Raw genomic sequence first — 22419 nt, 5'->3', positions numbered from 1 at the left:
TTTTAATGGCAGCTTTCTGAATTCATCCTAAGCCATTATGCTAATTTATTTGGTTTTGTCCACTGTAGGTTACTGCAAGAGAAAATAAAGGTGTGGGTTGACAGCTCAATAAAGCTTTGACAGTGAATGTTCTCACTCTCTTTTTTTTTGAGACGCAGTTTCGCAGTTTCACTCCTGTCACCCAGGCTGGAATGCAATGGTGCGATCTCAGCTCACTGCAACCTCCATCTCCTGGGTTCAAGTGATTCTCCTGCCTCAGCCTCCCAAGTAGCTGGGATTACAGGCACCCACCACCATGCCCAGCTAATTTTTGTATTTTTGGTAGAGACAGTTTCACCATGTTGGTCAGGCTGGTCTCGAACTCCTGACCTCAGGTAATCCTCCTACCTCAGCCTCCCAAAGTGCTGGGATTACAGGCATGAGCCACCGCACCCAGCCAAAAGTTATCTTAATAATAGTTAATGTTTATCGAGCATATACTATATGCTAAGCATGACTCTAATGGCTTTTCATAAATATCTAGAAACATGCCCCTCAGGTAGCTAAGAATATCAGCTACACTTGCAGAATCTGAGCACTGATTTGTCCAGCGTCACCTGCAGGATTGAACTGAACAACCTGGTGCTGTATGTAGCACCCTCTCCTAGCCATGGTGCTCACTGGATCTATAAAATGCATATTTGCAGCCGGGCATGGTGGGTCACGCCTGTAATCCCAGCACTCTGGGAGGCCAACCAGCCTGACAAACATGGTAAAGTCCCATCTCTACTAAAAATACAAAAATTAGCTGGATGTGGTCGTGCACACCTGTGATCCCAGCTACTCGAGGGGCTGAGGCAGATGAATTGCTTGAACCTGGGAAGCAGAGGTTGCAGTGAGCCGAGATCACGCCACTGCACTTGAGCCTGGGCGGTAGAGTGAGACTGTCTCAAAAATAAAAAAATAAAATGTACATTTACATGTTTCTTTACATACTTACCCAGGTGCCTTATGTGCCACAGGGGGTTAATTGTGGAGTATTTCCCGTGAAACACAATCAGCATTGGGGAGGTGGCCACCCCTCCTCCCAGAGAGCTGCTGTAGAGGTTTTCCCTAAGAAATGACATAAAAAAACAACATTTGGCCTGGAGTCCCCACAAACTCATTAGAATCTAATATTGTAAAAGATACAAGACATTCTCTCACTGTGTACTAAGAATTACGGCCTTTCATTCTCCCCAACTTTTCATTTTGAAAATTGTCAAACCTGCACAAAGTTGTAAGAATACCATGAACTCCCACATTCATCACCTAGATTCACAGTGTTCATACTTTGCCATTTTAACTCCCAGGTTTTTAAATAGTAGACATGGGAGATCCAATTCTAATCCCGCGTTATTTAGAATAACTTTACTGGCAAATTCAAGGTTATGATGGTATTAAAATATCCAGATAAAATAAGACTGCCAAGCAGTCCAATGATGTGATCATAGCAGTTGTATTAGAGTTATTTTTATCTTCTCTATTTTTAAAACTTTAATAATGAAAAATTATAAATTTAAAAAATCAACCTTAAAAAGCAGAGTTGGCTCTATATAATAATCCTTAATAACAAATCTGTTAAAAGAGGAAACTCAGCTAAGATAAATGAAGATTGTTACATGGAAGAGATTCAAGTCACATTTTTCCAACAACTTAATAGGAAAATGTATAATCAGGGCCTCCTCACTCCACAGGATCTTGATTCCTCTGATTTATACCTTTTGAGGAAAGATTTTAATTGACTGTCCCCTTTTCTTTCTTAACAGTGCCTTAACAGAAAATCTGACCAAGATGACTGTGAAATATTTCTAACCCTTGAACTATGTGTGAAAAATTAACTGAATGATTTTGTTCCCAAGCATGAAAAAACGGTAGAGAAGTCTTCACGTACTCCACATTTTTTTGCATCCATTTCTCCAATTGCTTGGTGATGCGCTGGTGCTTCCATTCTGTCATGTTGGCAACAATCACTCCAGGATTGAAAGAGCAGGTGCTGGGGCTGATGCCCAGATCTTTGATGGCCTTCTTCCGGTAGTCCAGATAGCCCATATATGTATTCTGTAAGGGAACAGGATGTGTATGCTTTTGACCAGCGAATCTTTTGTTTCTGGAAAATGATCATTTTCTTGAAACCTTTGTGCAGTGTCTCTGGGTTTCCTCCTGTGTCACTGGCCACTTGGTGGTTTCTTGTTGTTTTGTTTTGCTGGTTTCCCCTCATATCTCCAGCCTCTAAATGCTGAATGCCCTAAGTCTGAGTGCAGCACCAGTGCCTTTCTCTAGCAATAACTCCATAAACGGCCTTGTCCAGTCTCATGGCTCTAAATACCACCCATCTGACAGCCCTGGCCTCTCGTCTGCACTTCCAACTCCTGCTACATCTGCCATCCAAATGTCTCCTTTCAGATGCTTAGTAAGGCAGCTCCAACTTACATCCAAAAAATGATCTCAATTCTATCCCAAACCCGCTTCCCTGCCCCTGCCCTACCTCAGTCAGTGGCAACTCTATCCTTCTAGTTACTTGGGCAAAAAACCTGGGTCATTAGGTCCTCCTTGGCTCCTTTTTTCTCACTCGCTTCTTATCCAAATCTGTCAGCAAATCCTGTTGGTCCCATCTTCAAAATGCCGGAAGCCAATCACTTCTCTTGCCACTACTGCTACCTTCCTGTTCAGGCCATAATTGTCACTCACTAGATTTCTGCAAGTTCCTCCTAAGCAGTATCCTTGCTTCCACCCTTTTCCACCCTACTCTGTCTCTAGGTCACTCATTCCCTCAAAGCTCTTCCAATAGCTTCCCATCTCATTCACAGAAAGAGCCAGAGTTCCTATAGGGTTTTCAAGGTGGAGGTTACACTCATTTTGAGTTGCAGAGGGGAAGAAGGGACCAGAACTGTAGGATGAAGGGAGGATTTCCAAGATAGTGTGCCCACCTGAAGTCCCACGAGTCTGTTTATGTCCTGAGCAGAGGGCAAATCGCAGTCATCTGAAAAAGCTGCTGCGTGGCCCAGGGCCAAGGTGGTGTCATACAATTCTTGGATATCACCTGAATTTAGAAACACCAGCAATTAAAACATTACGGCATTTGTTTTGGGGCCAGATAGAGCCTTAGAGCTTAAACAGTTCTTGATTTTGTTATGGGAGAAGAGTATTGGATCCCTGATTTCAAGTGGCTTAACAATTTATTTAGCAAGAGTCGTGCCTACAGATTCAGAAAGCCACTTGATGATGAGTTCAGACTAGCATTGATCAAATTTATTTCTGTTGCTAAAAGTAGGTACCACACCAATGCGTATCCTGTTTGTAATGGAAGAGATATAACATTTAAACATCAAAACTTCTCACGCCTAAGAACGTCATCCGTGACGCTTTACTTCCATACATTATAGAGATACAGGGAAAGGAAAGGCTAACAAGCTATTTATTGCAAGTTTTGACAATCAGAGTGTCAACTGGATTGTCCTGGTAAGTATCAATCCCTGTTTCCAAAATACTTCCGAATTTACAACAATACTGTATTCACAACTTAAATAAGCAGTCAAAACTCACTGCACAATTAGCTATTTGAAAAATGAAGAGAGACAGTCATTCTACTTATCAGCTGCTTCTTTTCCGCGTGTTCTTGGCAGTTAACAAGAGTACCTTGTACAATTACATCATCGTCCAAATAGATGACTTTCTCATGTTGGTGGATAAGTAGAGGAAGATAAAATCGAACGAAGTTCAGCTGTTAAAACAACAAAAGAAATGATGGTGAGGAAGAGGCATATGGCTTAGTGTCTTCTGAGGGTACTGGAGAGTCGGCTTTGACCATAGACTCAGCTCAGCTCCAGGTCTGGAGCAGAATAAAACAGGAGCTAGCCAGATAGCTCACCCGAGTTTCCCAGTGGCTGAAATATCTGAGGCCTGAGGCTGAAGCCAGCGCTGACAGATCAGCTATTCTTCTAGATTCAGACCCCCTAGTGCAGAGGCTGCTGCCACTGTCATCTCTGTTAACCGCTGCAGTGGGCATTACAGAGGCTCCGTGGTCAATCTTTTAGGGCACAAATTACCTGCCTTACTCTACTTCCAGTAATTTTGATAACCGTCAATTAAATCAGCCTGAAATACACACACACACGTGTGTCATCCCAACAGCAAGCTCAACCTTTTAGGTACCTGAACCAGAAAAAGGTTCAGGGCTGTGGATAGGAACTTCAAAGTTTCGTTAGTAACAATATTGCTTAATCTGAAGTCTTAACTCAGCTTGTACTCTGGCAGTATCCGGAATTGAGAAAAGATCATATCATAGACAGAGGGCTTAAAATTAAGTAAATTTTCAGGGATGAATTGAAGTAATAATCATATGCGGAAAGTGGCTGCAGTTTCTGTAAAACTGCTGTCAAAAACACCACTGTTTTTTTTTTTTTTTTTTTTCTTTTCTGAGACAGGGTCTGACTCTGTTGCTCAGGCTGGAGTGCAGTGGCATGATCACAGCTCACTACAGCCTTGAACTCCCAGGCTCAAACAGTCATCGCACCTCAGCTCCTGAGTAGGTAGCTAGGACTACAGGGGTGTGCCACCAAATCTAGCTAATTTAAGAAAATAAACGAGGTCTCGCCGGGCATGGTGGCTCAAGCCTGTAATCCCAGCACTTTGGGAGGCCGAGGTGGGTGGAGCACAAGGTCAAGAGATCGAGACCATCCTGGTCAACATGGTGAAACCCTGTCTCTACTAAAAATACAAAAAATTAGCTGGGCATGGTGCTGCGTGCCTGTAATCCCAGCTACTCAGGAGGCTGAGGCAGGAGAATTGCTTGAACCCAGGAGGCGGAGGTTGTGGTGAGCCGAGATAGTGCCATTGCACTCCAGCCTGGGTAACAAGAGTGTAACTCCGTCTCAAAAAAAAAAAAAAAAGAAAAAGAAAAGAAAATAAACGAGGCCTCAATATATTACCCAAGCTGGTCTCAAACTCCTGGGTTCAAGCAACCCTCCCGCCTCACCCTCCCAATGTGCTGGGATTATAGGCCTGGCCAAAAACACCACTTTTTATGCAAAAAGAAAAATAAAAAAATAAAAAAGGGAGAGGGTCCCTTTTGTAAGAACACTCGTGGTAAAATATCTCAAGATTTCCAAGGCTAGGAAAAGAGTTTGTGTCTCCTAAGTGTATTATCTTAGTCAATACTATGAAGTATATAATCCATCATGCTACTCTTTTTTCTTAGCTGTCGGATACTCAGATTTAACATGCAATCACAGTTAAATATCCCAACAGCCAACAGGTTTGGGGTACTCTTTCCTGGCCTCAGCTACCTGGCCCTCCTCCAGCTCCCACCCCTACAGGCATATTCATACTCATAAATGCATTCTGCATTTTTTTAATGCTTCATTTCTTCTTTAATAACTTCATTGTGTTTCTATAAACCATCTTAAATCCTTTCTTTAGCAGCTGGCTTATAAATTATACATAAGCAGAGTTTGGTAGAGATCAAACACCACAAGGCTTCAAAAATAATATTCCACATGTATCTCAGTGCCTAGCGCTCCTTACTGAACAAGGGTCTCACCAAGGACTGTCCCCAGCATCTGTGTAGTCCCTACTTACAGGCTGCAGCAATTCAGGCCTTGGTGAGTCTGGTCTGATCTTCCCTTTGAGGACCATTGGATTGAATTCCACGATTTTAAAGTTTATTTCTCTCAGTTTGGAATGTTCGATCCATTTCCTTAAAAAATGACAAAAAAACACTAGTATACACTTCAAATCTTTCTCCATTTGCCTATTTCCCCAGGGTCAATCTGTTGCCTCCCTAGAAAGTTAAAATTAAAATGTGTGTAAACTCAGTAGAGTTTAGTCCAATAAATCCTCCTGACTTTTCTCCCCATCTGGTCTGACTTTAAATCTTTTTTTTCCCCCTCAATCATGTAACTCTTTCTGCAAAGGAAATGAAGCAAAATAGTAACCAAATCTCTCCCCAGATCCAAATAATTTTCCCAGGAAACAGGAAGAATGAAAAGTCTTCTTTCTTATAAAGCAGCATCTGTGGTTGTTGGTACTGTCTTCACCATGTGGTAACAGCTCTGAAATGTTATGAAGCAGGACATTCTGAACCTTCAACTTTGATTGAAGTCATTTTTACTCTGCTGTTTTGACTCCAAGGCTGATTCAAATTTACCTTTGTCTCTTTGATTCACTCCCTCAATCTTCCACATCTGTCTTCATTCCCCTTCTTCTCCTTCCCCCTCCGTCTTCCCTTCTGTTTTCTTGGTCTTGCAGAATTTTTATCTTGTATCCAATTCATAATGAGATTCTTGGGAGAAATAATCCCAAAATAAAATGTCCAGTGATTAAAGCCACCTAGGGTAGAATTTGTTGCTGACTAAAAATCAACAAAAGAATTAAATGTGAAAAAAATTTAGATCTGCAAAATCTGAAAAAAATTGGTCATATCAATTTTAAAAAGTTATACTATATAACAGAAAAATAGGCAAGAGACTTGAACACTCACTTCCAAATGGTTACAAAGTGTGTGGGAAAAGTGTTCAATAACATTAGAAATAAGGAAACCTCAAATTTCTAGATAACACTGGACACTCATCAAAATGGCAAACTTCAAAAGACTAATTATACTAAGTATTGGTTAGGACATGCTGGATGTTACATGAGTGTGTTTACTTTGTGATCATCCAGTAAAATGCACACTGGATTTATACAATTTTCTGTTTTGGGATTCTACTTCAACGAAAAAAAATTTAAATATGTAAAAGGGGGCAGGGAGTAGACTGGACAGCAAGAACTAGGAAACAGCCTCTGGTCAAAGTCAGAAAGTCATGTGGCTCATGCCTTTTGTTAACGACAAACCCTTACTCAGAACCCTTAAACATGCCATCCTTTTGAATTTGGTTTTCTGGTTTTCATACCCATGGATAGTTAATGGGCTGTTAACAACAGGTTAAGTGAATGATGAGCAATAGTATGATGAGGAGAGTGAGGAATGAGACAGAAAACCCCAGAAAGCATACACAAGCCCTCAAAATCCAGGGCAGTCAAGGGCCATTTAGTTTAGAGGCAAACACCTTACAGATCTCTGTACCTCCTGATCATGCCACTACCAAAACATTAAATTGTAAAAGCAGCATGTAAGTATATTCTCCTTTTGAATGATCAAATGATACTGAAACACCTTGAAATTTCCTTCATCAGCATCCTCTCCAATTCCTATGTTCTCCCAAGAGATAGTGTTAACAATTTAATAGCTTTCCAGTTCTCTTTTTTTTTTTTTTTTTTTTTTTAAGATGGAGTTTTGCTCTTGTTGCCCATGCTGGAGTGCAATGGTGTGATCTCAGCTCACCATAACCTCCACCTCCTGGGTTCAAGCAATTCTCTTGCCTCAGCCTCCCAGGTAGCTGGGATTACAGGCATGTACCACCACAGCTGTCTATTTTTCGTATTTTTAATAGAGACGGGGTTTCTCCATATTGGTCAGGCTGGTCTCAAACTCCTGACCTCAGGTGATCTGCCTGCCTCAGCCTCCCAAAGTGCTGGGATTACAAGCATGAGCCACTGTGCCTGGTCTGCAGTTCTTCTTCGTTACTGAAACACATACATGTACATGTACACACTTATAGTTAGGGGTTTTGAATTTTCATAAAGTAGAATCATACTATACAACTTATACTGTAACCAGCTTTTTCCACTTAACAATATGCTTTGAGAATCTCCTGTGTCTGTTTATACAGAGTGCCTTCTTTTTTTAACAGCTGGATCGTATTTCACAGTTCATTTAAATATTCTTCCATTGGTGGACATTTAAGCACTTTGAAATGTTTTTGCTAGTTCACATAATGCTGAAACTAGCATTGTTGTACACATATTTTGGTAATATGTACTAGAATTTTTGTACTACAGATTCCTGGAAGAGGAAATGGCATGTGAGTCAAATTATACATGCATACAACATTTTGATAAATATTGCCATGTTGACCTCACCAAACGCTCACCAACTTAGAAAACGCACATTGTGTAAATAAATAATAAGCATGTCCATTTTCCTGCACTGAGTAATGGTGTTCTGTTTAATTTTTGCCAACCTGATAAGTGAAAAATGATGTCACTGAAGTGACGTGTATGTTTTAAACAATGCAAAAATGTTTTAACTTACATTTTCCTACTAATAGAAAACCTTTGCTTATTTATTTATTTATTTATTATTATTTTGTTTTTGGAGATGCAGTCTCGCTCTGTCACCCAGGCTGGAGTGCAGTGGCATAATCTCAGCTCACTGCAGCCTCCACCTCCTTGATTTAAGCCACTCTCCTGCCTCAGCCTCCTCAGTAGCTGAGATTATAGGCATGGGCCACCACGCCCAGCTAATTTTTGTATTTTTAGTAGAGATAGGCTTTCTTCATGTTGGCCAGGCTGGTCTCGAATTCCTGACCTCAGGTGATCCACTGCATTGGCCTCCCAAAGTACTAGGATTACAGGAGTGAGCTACCACCCCCAGCCCTATTTATTTATTTTTAGCTGAAACAAGGTCTCATTCCTTTGCCCAGGCTGGAGTTAAGTGGTGTGCTCATAGATCACAGCACCCTCACGCTCCTGGGCTCAAGGGATCCTCCTACCTCCTGTGAAGCTATATATCACCATAGTCTGCTAATTTAAAACAATTTTTTTTGCAGAGACAGAGGTCTTGCTATGTTGCCCAGGCTGGCCTGACCCCAAGCCATCCTTTTTCCTCAGCCTCCCAAAGTGTTGGAATTATAGAAGTGAGCCACCTCACCCAGCCTACAACACCTTTTCATGTTTATTGGCCATTTGTATTTTTTCCCTCTGTAAATTGTCTGGTTATATTCTATGCCCATTTTTGACTATGTTTTTAAAATTTTTTTTGTGTTTTTAAATTTGTTGTAACAATTATGTATTTGGATAGTAATTCTACATCTATAATACATGTTAAAAATTCTTTCAATCTATTGTATGAGTAGTTTCATTTGTATTTTTCATCATTGTAAAGTTTTTAAATGTTATGCAGTTAAATCTGTCCATTTTTCTTGATGATTTCTGGGCTCAGAGAGACACTCTCCATACCAAGATTTTACAGTTATCTTTCATTTTTATAATATGTTCAAATTTTAATTTTTTGTTTATTTCTTAATCCAAAGAGAAAGGAAATCTATTTAAGGAAATGTAAGAAAGTAGAGGCCAGATGTGGTGGCTCACACCTGTAATCCCAGCATTTTGGGAGACTAAGGAGGGAGGATTGCTTGAACCCAGGATTTTTCACCAACCTAAGCAACAAAGAGAGACTTGATCTCCACAAAAAATTATAAGATGAGCTGGGTGTGACAGCATTCACCTGTCAGCCCAGCTACTTGTGAGGCTGAAGCAGAAGGATTGCTTAAGCCAGGGAGGTCAAGGCTGCAGTGAGCTGTGATTGCACCACTGCACACTCCAGCCTGGGTAACACAGCAAGATCTATCAGAAAGACAGGAGGGAAGGGGAGGGGAGGGGAGGGAGAAAGAAAAAGAAGAAGGAGGAGGGGGAGGAAGAAAGGAGGGAAGGAAGAAAGGAAGGAAAAATAAAGGAGAAAGAGAAAAGAAAGAAGAGAGGGGAAAAGGGAGGAAGGAAGGAAGAAGGAAGGAAGGAAGGAAGGAAGGAAGGAAGGAAGGAAGGAAGGAAGGAAGAAGGAAGGAAGGAAGGAAGGAAGGGAAGGAAGGAAAGAAACAGAAAGTGCCGAAGTCTGTAAGACACAACTTACCGTATTCGAGTCAGAGTATTCCGGAGTCCCACTACATAGAACAAGATGTTGGCGTCAGTGTTGCTGTAGATGCTATTGATGGCAGCCATAGTGGCACCCATCCTCCCTGCTGCAGCACAAATCACCACAGGAATCTCTTCTTCCAGTTCTTCAGGAGTCTCTGATTCATCATCTGGAAACATCAAAATTGGTGTCTTGGAACATGAAAGAATTTCGCAGTAGAGCCAGTTTAATGCATCTTGGAAGAGACTGCTGACTGTTCTCCAACATCTAGTCATTCTGTCTTCCCTTAGAAAAGAACTTTGGAATTTTAGCTGGTACACAGCCAGCCACGAAGACTATTTTACCAGACTCATGTGCAGCTCTATGTGATCAAGTTCTGACCAATGGGATGTTAGTTCAAGTAATGTGTGCCACTGCTGGGTCTACCCTTCAAAGAAATGCTCACCCACCCCCTTGCCTTTCCCCTTTCCCATTGGCTGGACTGTTGATATGATGGTGGTAGAGTAGTCAGCTTAGATCACAAGATGGAAGCTACCTGTTGACCTCACCAAAACCATAATATAGAAGGAATCTTGATCTGGCTAATTGTGGAACTGATACATCAGACTTCTACTTGAGAGAAGAAATAAACTTCTTTTTTTTTTTTTTTTCTTTTGAGACGGATTTTCGCTCTTATTTCCCAGGCTGGAGTGCAATGGCGCGATCTCGGCTCACCGCAACCTCCGCCTCCTGGATTCAGGCAATTCTCCTGCCTCAGCCTCCTGAGTAGCTGGGATTACAGGCACGCACCACCATGCCCAGCTAATTTTTTGTATTTTTAGTAGAGACGGGTTTTCACCATGTTGACCAGGATGGTCTTGATCTCTTGACCTCGTGATCCACCCACCTCGGCCTCCCAAAGTCCTGGGATTACAGGCGTGAGCCACCACGCCCAGCATAAACTTCTATTTTGTTTATGTCACTATTGAAACCATACCCCCAAAGAGTTAAAGAAATCAATGACTAATAGAAATTCTTGAGTTTGCAGGATGATAGATTAGAAAAAACAATTTTTGCTGAAATGACGAAACTCTCTCTGCTTCTGAGATTAAGAAACTGGCTGAAATCAGTTGGAACCAATATGGTCAACTGAAGTTTGCACGGAACAAACTTGCTGATGTCACAGCTTGGATTTCCGCCCTGTTTTTCATACTAACTCCTCCCAGATTTGCACATGAGACCCATGAGGTAGCATGAAGAAATAACTGTGCATGCCCCAGGACTTTCCAGACCTCTTCTTCCCTTCTATCAATCACCTACTAATCCCAGAATCCACCCTTGAGCTTTTTAAATAAAATTACTGCCTTAAAGCAGTAGGAACACAGATTTGAGCTAGGCTCATGTCTCCTTGTTAGATGATTTACAAGAAAACGCTTTGCTTTCCTCAAAACTCAGGGTCGTAGTGTTGGATTCTAGCACATCAGGCAGTGAGCCCTTTTGCTCATAACACAAAATCTATTTTGGAGCTATTTTACAGGAGCCAATTGGCTAGCCTAAAACACACACACAGTTAAAAAACAAAGAACTGAAAGCTTCATTTGTCCAACAGTCTCCAACTCTTGCCTGAATCAGAATATTCACTTTGTCTGCACTGCCATAAGATACTAGCTGTGATTTTCCTTCTTCTATCCCGCCCTTTCCTTCTTCTATCCTTCTAGTCAAGTTTCTCAAATGCTGACAGCAAGAGGAAGGAGGTAAATGAAAGAGCATGACTAATGCACAAGATGAATAATTAATTATTCTTTTGAGCCTTGGCTGTGATATAAAATACCAAAGCCATATAACATCATACTTTAGTACCACAATACAACTTTCAGCCTTGGAGAAGAATAATGATCTGTAAGTAGAGTATCCACTATCCACTATAAAATGCTCAACTGATTTTTACTTAAAGAGCTCTCTCACTCTCTCCCTCTCCCCCGCTCCTCCACTCCCACCTCACCCTCTCTCTTTCCAGATCCTTTTTGAAAAACCTTTATCCCTGAGGTTCACGGTAGTTCTAGCTGATATTTAATTCAACAAGCATTTCTTGAAACTAACTACCAGGTACTGTGTTTTGTGTAATTTAAGACACATTGAAAATGGCCTCCTCTTTCTCCTTCTACTGTGCCTGAAATTTCCATGACTAGAATAATTTTGTTTTCACAATATATTTACTGACATGAGAGAATGGTCATAAGACATTGTTAAGGAGAAAAGAATACAAAATTCTCTCTATTTTTGAACCCACTTTGATACATACATATTTGCAAATGGACCTATGTCTATTTATGGAATTATGTGTGACTTTGATTTTATTTGTATTTCTTATACTTTCCAAATTGTCTAAAGTAACCATGATATGGTATGGCTCTGTGTCCCCACCCAAATCTCATCTTGAATTATATTCCCATAATTCCTATGTGTTGTGGGAAGGACCCAGTGAAAGATAATTGAATCATGGGAGTGGTTTTTCCCATATTGTTCTTGTGGTAGTGAATAAGTCTCACGAGATCTGGTGGTTTTATCAGGGGGTTCTGCTTTTGCATCTCTCAATTTCTCTTGCTGCCACCATGCAAGAAGTGCCTTTTACCTCCTGCCATGATTCTGAGGCCTCTCCAGCTATGTGGAACTATAAGTCCAATTAATACTCTTTTTCTTCCCAGTCTAAGGTATGTCTTTACCAGCAGCATGAAAACTGACTAATACAGTAAATTGGTACCAGTAGAGTGGGACATTGCTGAAAAGATACCCAAAAATATGGAAGCAACGTTGGAACTGGGTAACAAGCAGAGGTTGGAAAAGTTTAGAGGGGTCAGAAGAAGACAGGAAAATGTAGGAAGGTTTGGAACTTCCTAGAGATGTGTTGAATAGCTTTGACCAAAAGCCAGTTAGAGACATGGACAATAAGGTCCAAGTGGAAGTGGTCTCAAATGGAGAAGAGGAATTTGTTGTACTGGGGCAAAGGTGACTTTTGTTATGTTTAGCAAAGAGACCTGAGACATTTTGCCCCTGCCCTAGGGATCTGTGGAACTTTGAACTTGAGGGAGATAATTTAAGATATCTGGTGGAAGAAATTTCTAAGCAGCAAAGCATTCAAGAGGTGGCTTGGGTGCTGCTAAAGGCATTCAGTTTTATAAGGGAAGGAGAGTATAAAAGATTGAAAAATTTGCAACCTGACAATGTGATAGGAAAAAAAAAAAAACCCATCACTTTTCTAAGGAGAAATTAAAGCCAGCTGCAGAAATTTGCATAAGTAACAAGGAACCAAATGTTAATCCCCAAGACAATGGGAAAAATGTCTCCAGGGCATATCAGTGGTCCAGGCCCAGAGGCCTAGGAGAAAGTGGTTTCATATGCTGGCCCCAGGGTCTGGTATGCAGCCTAAGGACTTGGTGCCCTGTGTTCCAGTCACTCCAGCCATGGTAGAAAGGAGCCAACATAGAGCTCAGGCTGTGGCTTCAGAGCCTTGGAAGCTTCTGCATGGTGTTAAGCCTGTGAGTGCACAGAAGTGAAAAATTGGGGTTTGGGAACCTCCACTTAGATTTCAGAAGATACATGGAAATGTCTAGATGCCCAGGCAGAAGTTCACTGCAGGGATGGGGCCCTCATGGAGAACTTCTGCTAGGGCAGTGCAGAAGGGAAATGTGGGATCAGAGCTCCCACACAGAGTCCCTACTGGGGCACTGCCTAGTGGAGCTGTGAGAAGAGGGCCACTGTCCTCCAGACCCAGAATGGTAGGACAGCTTGTACCTATTGCTGGAAAAGCCACAGACACTCAATGTCAGCCCATGAAGGCAGCTGGGAAGGAGGCTGTATCCTGCAAAGCCACAGGGTAGAGCTGCCCAAGACCATGGGAACCTATTTCTTGCATCAGCATCACCTGGATGGGAGACCTGGAGTCAAAGGAGATCATTTTGGAGCTTTAATATTTGACTGCCCTGCTGGATTCTGGACATGCAGGGGGCCTGTAATCCCTGTTTTGGCCAATTTTCTCTCATTTGGAATGGCTGTATTTACCAAATACCTGTACCCCCATTGTATCTAGGAAGTAACAAGCTTGCTTTTGATTTTACAGGCTCATAGACAGAAGGAACTTGCCTTGTCTCAGATGAGACTTTGGACTGTAGATTTTTAGGTTAATGCTGTAATGAGCTAAGACTTTGAGGGACTGTTGGGAAGGCATGATTGGTTTGGAAATGCGAGGACATGAGATCTGGAGGGACCAGGGTGGAATGATATGGTTTGGCTCTGTGTCCCCACCGAAATCTTATCTCGAATTGTACTTTAATAATTCCCACATGTTGTAGGAGGGACCCAGTGGGAGATAATGTGAATCATGGGAATGGTTTCCCCCATACTGTTCTCATGGAAGTGAATAAGTTTCATAAGATCTGATGATTTTATCATGGGTTTCCACTTTTGCATATCTCATTTTCTCTTGCCACTGCCATGTAAGAAGTGCCTTTTGCCTCCCATATGATTCTGAGCCCTCCCCAGGCATGTGGAACTGTAAGTTCAATTAAACTTCTTTTTCTTCCTAGTCTTGGGTATGTCTTTATCAGCAGCATAAACAAACAAAAAAAAGTTTCTTAAGGATTATTCCTTTGGACTAAATTGTCATCTTATGGAGGTATTATGTGATATGCTACCGTGGAGGCTATGAAGTGATATGCCAAAAATGCTAATTTGACTATATTTCTTTGTTGCTGAAAGTTCTTCAGTGGTTCCTAAAAGTTAAAGCCACATCTTTGCCTGGCACACAAGCGCCCTCATAATCCAGCCCCTGCTCACTTCTCCAGCCTCACCTCCTTCTATTTCAGTAACACCAAACTCCTCATGGTTCCCAGAACATTACTCTTATCTCAGTGCCTTTGCATATGATGTTCCCAATGCCTGGAATTCTTTCAATATCCTTTTCTGCATGGCTAATCTTTACATATTTATTCCAAATTCCAAACGCAGTACCAACATCAGATTCTCCGGGAAGCCTTTAACAGCTCCCTACACAAATTAACATGTTCCTTCTCTGTGCAGTAGCCTTACCTAAGGTTGGATTTATTAAGTGCATTGAAATTTATTTGGTTGCATGTCTTCCCTCTTTCTCCTATTACACTAGGATCCCTGTGAGGGCAGGGATCGTATCTTGTTCATCTCTGTATTCTCAGCAGCTTTCCCAGTGCCTGGTACATGGTAGATTTTCAGTAAAATCTGAATAGATGGGTCAGTATTAGGTATCACTATTTGAGCACTTGCCACAACGTACTGGAAGAATCTTTATGTGTCTGTCTCCTCCACTACACTGTAAGCTCATTATATTATCCCCACTGAGTCTGGCACTTTGGGAGTGCTTAATGAAAGTTTGCTGAAATGAACTAAATGGAATTGATGAATGAGCCTCAGAAAACAGGACTCTTGTGAGGAATAAGAGGGAAGGGTGAAAACACTGGGGTAGTACCTGGCTCCCAGACCCAGGCGGAGGCCTTCAGCAGAGAATGGGAAGCACAAGGTAAAAGGAGGGCATTCTCATGAAAGAGGGGACACTCCAGAAGAAGGTCAAACATTGAGTGTCCAGCTCTGCTGCCAACACATGACACTGCCACATTCCTTAGAGGCTTCTGCCAGGCAGAGAAACTGAGCACTAACCTAAGCCAAAAATACTTCTCTCTGCCAAAAAATTTCCCCTGGACAGAATGAAGGACAAAGGCACACTGGAGAAGTGAGGTAGAAAGGCTTATCAACGCTCCATCCTTGCAGTTTCTTTAAGAATTATCTGCTCCATTATTTGGATTCATTGTACCAACTGGTGCCTGAGCCAATGCATTAAAATGTTGGCTATGGGAAACCATTTGTGCCTAACAAAAATAGAAAGCATCACAATGACAGCAGAATGGACTAGAAATGATTACTGCCTTCATCCCTTCCATAAGCAGCTCTGATCAAGCCACGCCTATTCCTAGAAGAAGGTAAATGTTCTGCTCTCCTAGTACCATGACTCAGAATCCCATTTCAAATAAGACTTGTTTTAGCCAAGTGTATCAGCTTGCCTCTCCCCCAGTGAGACAGCTGTGAGTGACCAGCACACTAATCACAAAAAAAGTATCAGGAGATGACATGGAATGTCATGATGGGGAGATTACAGAGAATGTCGCCATGTTTTACTTCAGCATAGGACTTCACAGGGCTGCTGGACATTAACTTAGAATACTAGTTTTTTTAATTAACATTTTTTACATTATAAAAATTAATATTTAATTATTGAAAAAATTTCAGCCCAAACCGAAGAGTATTTGGTAAATTGTGACTGTTTTCTGCAGACCTCTCACTCCTACTCCAAAAGCAGACCTACATAACAATATATAACATAACCAGCATGGTGTGTGACCCCTAAATCCTTCTTCATGTTTATATATTCTAAAGAATATATACCCTAAACACTTATTATTTAAAAACCAAAATGGAATCATGCTTTTCAGTGTCTTCTGCAACTTGCTTTTCCCACTTAATATATCACAAGCATACGTCCATGCCAACACTACGTTCGTCTGAGTGGTATTTTATAACACTGATTTAAAAAATTTTTAACACTGAATGAATAAACATGTGATAATGGATCCATTCATGTGGTCCAAATGCTTTGTTTATCTATATAGATGATTAGTCAGTCAGGATGTGCATTTCTTTAGAGCTGTTTTAACAGCTGTTTTGAAACTGATCCACTTCTTTCCCTGAAGAAGGGAGTCTGTGGTGGGATTAGCTGAGCGAATGTGTTGGTTTATGAGCAGGGAGGGAAGCATGAGGAGTGGAGTCAGAAGTTCAGATGACATTTGTCTTTACATGATTTCCTTTTCTCTCTTTTAAAACAGTTTATTGAGATATAGATACTACTGCGGACTGAATTGTGTCCTCTAGAGTCCCTCTGTTAACGTCTTAGCTCCCAGCATCTCACGATGTGTGTTCTTGGAGACAGAGCCTTTAAAGGGGAAATTAAGTTAAAGTGAAGTCATTTAGTGCAGCCCTAACCCAATAAGACTGGTATCCTAATAAGAGGAGGAAAAGAGGAGAATCATATAGAGGGTCACAACCAGGACTGCAGCACAGAGAAAATGCCAAGTGAGGACACAGCAAGAAGGTGGCTGTCTGCATGCCAAGGAGAGAGGCCTCAGGAGAAACCAAACCTGCTCGCACCTTGATCCTGGACTTCCAGCATCCAGAACTAGAGAAAACACATTTCTATGGTCTAGCCATCTAGTCTGTGCTAGTGTGTTATGGCAGCCCTAGGAAACAAATACAGATTTTTTAAAAAAATTTACCCATTGTAAGTGTACAGTTCAATGATATTTTGTAAATTTATGGAGTTGCACAACCATCACCACTATTCAGTTTTAGAAAGTTCCATCAAGCTGGCAGGTCTGCAGTCAATCTATTCCCACTCCCAGCTCTAGGCAACCACCAATCTGCTTTGTGTCTCCATAGCTTTTCCTTTCCTAGAAATTTCACATTGATGGAATCATGCAGTATATGGTCTTTCTGGTTTGACTTCTTTTATTTAGCATAGTTCTCTTTCAGGTTCATCCATATGGTAGCTTGTATCAGTCATTTGGTCCTTTTTACTGTCAAAAAGTATTTCATTGTGTGGGATAGCTTACATGTTTTGTATCTACTCACTAGTTGATGTGCATGTGAATTGTTTCCAGTTTGAGGCTACTATGAATTATACCCCATGAACATTTGTCTATATGTCTTTGGTGAAAATCATTCTCTTTGCAGATGCTCTCTATGTTCATTTAGATCAGATTATATGTTTTTAATTATTTTTAAATGATTTTTTTTTTGAGATAGCATCTCACTCTGTCGCCCAGGTTGGAGTGCAGTGGCACAATCTTGGCTCAATGCAACCTCCACCTCCAGGGTGAAGAATCAAACAATTCTCCTACTCAACCTCCTAAGTAGCTTGGATTACAGGAACCCGGCTAATTTTTGGTACAGATGGGGTTTCACCATCTTGGCCAGCCTGGTCTTGAACTCCTGACCTCATAATCCACCCACCTCAGCCTCCCAAAGTGCTGGGATTACAGGTGCTAGCCACAATGCCTAACCCAAATTAATTTTTAAATTACAAAATATAATCAGAAAGAAATGCCAGCTTCATCGAAATAGGGATGTTGCTTTTGTTCACTGTTGTGTTTCCAGTCCCTAAGCATATGGCTGAAAAAAAAAGTGAGGAATAAATGTATGTAACACAACAAAATAGTAACTGTATTCAGAATCTCACTCTGTCATCCAAGCTGGAGTGTAGTGGCACTATCAGGTCTCACTGCTGCTTAGATCTCCTAGGCTCAAGTGATCCTCTCATCCCAGCCTCTTGAGTAGCTGGGACTATAGGCAAGCCCCCTCATGCCCAGGTAATTTTTTGTGTCAGTGTAGACAGGGTCTCGCTTTGTTGCCTAGGCTGAGCTGGTCTCAAACACCTAGACTCAAGTGATTCTCCCACCTCAGCCCACCAAAGTTCTAGGATTACAAGTATGAGCAACCACCGCCAGCCCGTAAATGTATATTTGCTTGATTGATACAAAAAGTAAATTAGCTGGGCATGGTAGCTTATGCCTGTAATCCCAGCACTTTGGGAGGCCAAGTCAGGAGGATAGCTTGCGCCCAGGAGTTCAAGACCAGCCTGGGCAGCATGGCAAAACCCATCTCTTCAAAAAATACAGAAAGTTTGCTGGGTGTAGTGGCACACACCTGTAGTCCCAACTATTTGAGGGTGCTGAGGCAGGAGGATTGCTTGAGCCCTGGAGATCGAGGCTGCAGTGAGCTGCTATTGTGCCACTGTACTCCAGCCAGGGCAACAGAGTGAGACTCTGTCCCAAAAAAAAAAAATTTTTAAGTAAATTAATTAAACTGTAATAAGCAGTGCTTCTTTATTTTTATGGAGATTGACTTTGTGTGTGCATTAGAGTTATGAAGGTGCCATGTCAAGCACTTCACCGCCATGAGGGAAACACAGTTTTCAGTGCAGCTGGGAGAGAACACAGGGCCAATGGAGGGCCATTTTCAATTTGAGAGTTATGAGGCTGTCTTGCACTGATGGTAATTTACCAGCAGGGAGAGGAGAGAGAGGGTGGTTTCCATAAGCAGTCATTGAGAAGCTCCAAAGAAATGGGATGTAAAGCAGTACACCCACTGTGTGGTCCAAGAACCCACAGCATCAGCCTCAACCAGGAGCTAACTGGAAATTAGCCTGAGGCTAATCTTGAGGCTCCAACTCATACCTACTTATTCTACACCTCACAGGTGGCCAAGTGCTGCGTTTTAGCAAGCTCTCCATGTGAATCTCACACATGCTAAAGTTTGAATAGCACTGACCACCCTAGAGAACAACTGAAAAGGTGGCCTAGGGCAGATATTCTACTAGCAGGTCCTCGAGAGTTGACCAAACTGCCACTTGTCCCTTAACCCAGATACTGAAAGGACCTAGAAGAACACATTCAAACCACATTCCTGTGTATCCTATCTCAATGAATTCCGTGTCTGCTCACCTGTGTCATTCTTGGGCAGAGTCCCCTTATGTACTTTCTTATACAGAATCAAACAGAGGGTCATGATCAGAAGGAACAGCAGCACCTGATTAACTGACATAGAAATGGAAACACGTTAGCATTGAACCTGTGAACCCAAAAACACGTGACAAAGTTTATCATGGTAATATGAGTAGATGCCTTCCAAGTCACATGGAGAAGTGGTGGTCTGAGGCCTTTCAATAAACAGATAGCATATAAAGAATTAACCTGGCCAGGTGTGGTGGCTCATGCCTGTAATCCCAGTACTTTGGGAGGCTGAGGCAGGCAGATCACTTGAGCTCAGGAGTTCAAGACCAGCCTGGGCAACATAGTGGAACCCTGTCTCTACAAAAAAAAAAAAAAAAGAAAAGAAACAAACAAACAAGAAAACCCTACAAAAATGAGCTGGGTGTGGTGGTATGCACCTGTAGTCCCAGCTACTCGGGGGTCTGAGATAGGAGGATGGCTTGAGCTGGGGAGGTAGAGGCTGCAGTGAGCCAAGATTACTCCAGTCTGTGTGACAGAGCCAGACCCTGTCTCAAATACAAAACAAACAAACAGAAAGAATTAACCTGAAACACTATTGTTGCTCAGAGGTCTTGAATCTTTACTGAATTCGTATATCAGTCCTAATTGCTTTTTGGTGAAGTCTTTAGAATTTTCCAAATATAAGATTATATCTGCTCACACCTGTAATCCCAGCACTTTGGGAGGCTAAGGTGGGCAGATCACATGAGGCCAGGAGTTCAAGACCAGCCTGGGCAACATGGCAAAACCACATCTCTACTAAAAATACAAAAATTAGCTGGGTGTGGTGGCACATGCCTGTAGTCCCAGCTATTTGGGAGGCTGAGGCATGAGAATTGCTTGAACCTGCGAGGCGGAGATTGCAGTGAGCCGAGATCAATCCAGGCTGGGTGATAGAGCAAGACCCTCTCTCCAAAACAAAACAAAAATATATCATCTTCAAACAAGGATAATTTGACTTCTTCCTTTCCAATTTGGATGCTCTTTATTTCTTTTGCTGTACTGTGTTGAATAACAATAGTGAAAGCAGCCATCCTTGTCGTGTTCCAGATGTAAAAGGAAAGGCTTTTAGTTTTTCCCCATTTATTGTGATACCGGCTGTCGGTCTTTCACATGTGGCTTTTATTTTGTTGAGTTTAAGTGATTCTTCTATGAGCCAGTAGTAATTATAAGTACATGTTCTTAGCCATTATGACACAGTTGCTTCTCAGTTAACTCAACCTCTGGTCAAGGATGATGTGCAGGCCAGGTGCGGTGGCTCACACCTGCAATCTGAGCACAGGTGGATCACCGGAGGCCAGTTTGAGACTAGCCTGGCCAACATAGCGAAAATCTGTCCCTAATAAAATACAAAAATTAGCTGGGTGTTGCATATGACTGTAGTCTCAGATACTCAGGAGGCCGAGGCATGAGAATTGCTTGAACCTGGGAGGTGGAGGTTGCAGTGAACCGAGATTGTGCCACTGAACTCTAGTCTGGGAGACAGAGGGAGAAAAAGAAAGAAAGAGAGAGAGAGAGAGAGAGAGAGAGAGAGAGAGAGAGAGAGAGAGAGAGGAGAAGAAAGAAAGAAATGGAGGGAGGGAAGGAAGGAAAGGCAGAAATTCTTGCCTGCCCTGGGTAAACAGTTAGAAGACCCCAATGCCTCTAAGCCTCCAGGTCTGTCTGTTCCAGTGATGTTTGCTCTTAGGATCTGGAGAGAAGTAGGGTGGCATAAAACAGTGTTTTCTTGAGTATGGAACACATAGCACTGGTAGTGCATGAAATGACTGGGGAAGTTCATGTTCATAGCATTAAGTAGTATTATATTACCATATGAGAAAGTCAGTCTTTCTGATTTTATGTGCAGGAGCACAACAAAAGCTACCCAGAATTGAATCACATTTTTCTAATTGTATACATGTTTAAAGCTACTTTTTTTTATTATGATAGGCAATCATTCTGTTTTCATTTACAGTAAGGATAAGAACTTTCTATTATGAATTACACTTACAAAAATGAGTCAACTTAAAGAAAAATGTGTTTTTTTAGACAGAATTTCACTCTTGTTGCCCAGGCTGGAGAGCAATAGCACAGTCTCAACTCACTGCAAACTCTGCCTCCTGGGTTCAAGCGATTCTCCTGCCTCAGCCTCCCAAGTAGCTGGGATTACAGGCATCCACCATCATGCTCGGCTAATTTTTGTATTTTTATTTTATTTTATTTTTTTTTGAGACGGAGTTTCGCTCTTGTTACCCAGGCTGGAGTGCAATGGCGCGATCTCGGCTCACCGCAACCTCCGCCTCCTGGGTTCAGGCAATTCTCCTGCCTCAGCCTCCTGAGTAGCTGGGATTACAGGCACGTGCCACCATGCCCAGCTAATGTTTTGTATTTTTAGTAGAGACGGGGTTTCACCATGTTGACCAGGATGGTCTCGATCTCTCGACCTCATGATCCACCCGCCTCAGCCTCCCAAAGTGCTGGGATTACAGGCTTGAGCCACCACGCCCGGCTAATTTTTGTATTTTTAGTAGAGATGGGGTTTCACTATGTTGGCCAGGCTGATCTCAAACTTCTGACCTCAGGTGATCCGCCCCCATTGGCCTCCCAAAGTGCTAAGGATATAGGCAAGAGCCACCATGCCCAGCCCATATTATTTTTTATTATTTGTATGTATCAAGAGACTTAATCTATTGACTTCATATGGATCTATTTTTTTGGCCTCTATGCCTTTGTCTTCCCATTTGTAAAAGAAGAGTCTCCATGGATGCCTTTCAAAGCTACATCCTGAGGCTGTGATTCTATTTTACTGACACCCAGTCCCTCACTGCCTTATAAATTACAGATTCAGCAGGGTCAATCAGATACTAAACTCAGTTTAAAACAAAATTATGGAGAAGCAAAAAATGAACAAAATTCTACAATTTATCAACAGGTCCAATTAATACACACCCGCTACAGCTGAGCATGGTGGCTCACGCCTGTAATCCCAACACTTTTGGAGGCTGAGGCAGGTGGATCACTTGAGGTCAGGAGTTTGAGACCAGCCCAGCCAACATGGTAAAACCCCATCTCTACTAAAAACAC

General features: G+C 41.9%; 1 protein-coding gene across 9 annotated transcripts in view; it reads right to left on the bottom strand.

Annotated features, from left to right (window-relative positions):
- The window catches only part of GLT8D2 (glycosyltransferase 8 domain containing 2), a 70993-nt gene that overhangs the window by 6654 nt on the left and 41920 nt on the right, over window positions 1–22419 (bottom strand). For 8 of the 9 annotated variants that reach the window (XM_074402312.1, XM_010340233.3, XM_010340236.3 and 5 more), the window contains 7 exons: window positions 19309–19401; window positions 9749–9920; window positions 5599–5716; window positions 3658–3742; window positions 2949–3061; window positions 1913–2079; window positions 980–1092 (listed from right to left, as the gene is read on the bottom strand). In XM_074402312.1, coding sequence (XP_074258413.1) covers window positions 980–1092; window positions 1913–2079; window positions 2949–3061; window positions 3658–3742; window positions 5599–5716; window positions 9749–9920; window positions 19309–19401 — 861 coding nt within the window. The remainder of the gene's footprint in view (window positions 1–979; window positions 1093–1912; window positions 2080–2948; window positions 3062–3657; window positions 3743–5598; window positions 5717–9748; window positions 9921–19308; window positions 19402–22419) is intronic. The other variant, XM_010340237.3, reaches the window with a different exon arrangement.

Source organism: Saimiri boliviensis, chromosome 7 (genome assembly GCF_048565385.1).
Source record: "Saimiri boliviensis isolate mSaiBol1 chromosome 7, mSaiBol1.pri, whole genome shotgun sequence".
Lineage (NCBI taxonomy): Eukaryota > Metazoa > Chordata > Mammalia > Primates > Cebidae > Saimiri > Saimiri boliviensis.
This window is presented reverse-complemented; position numbering and strand designations above follow the sequence as displayed.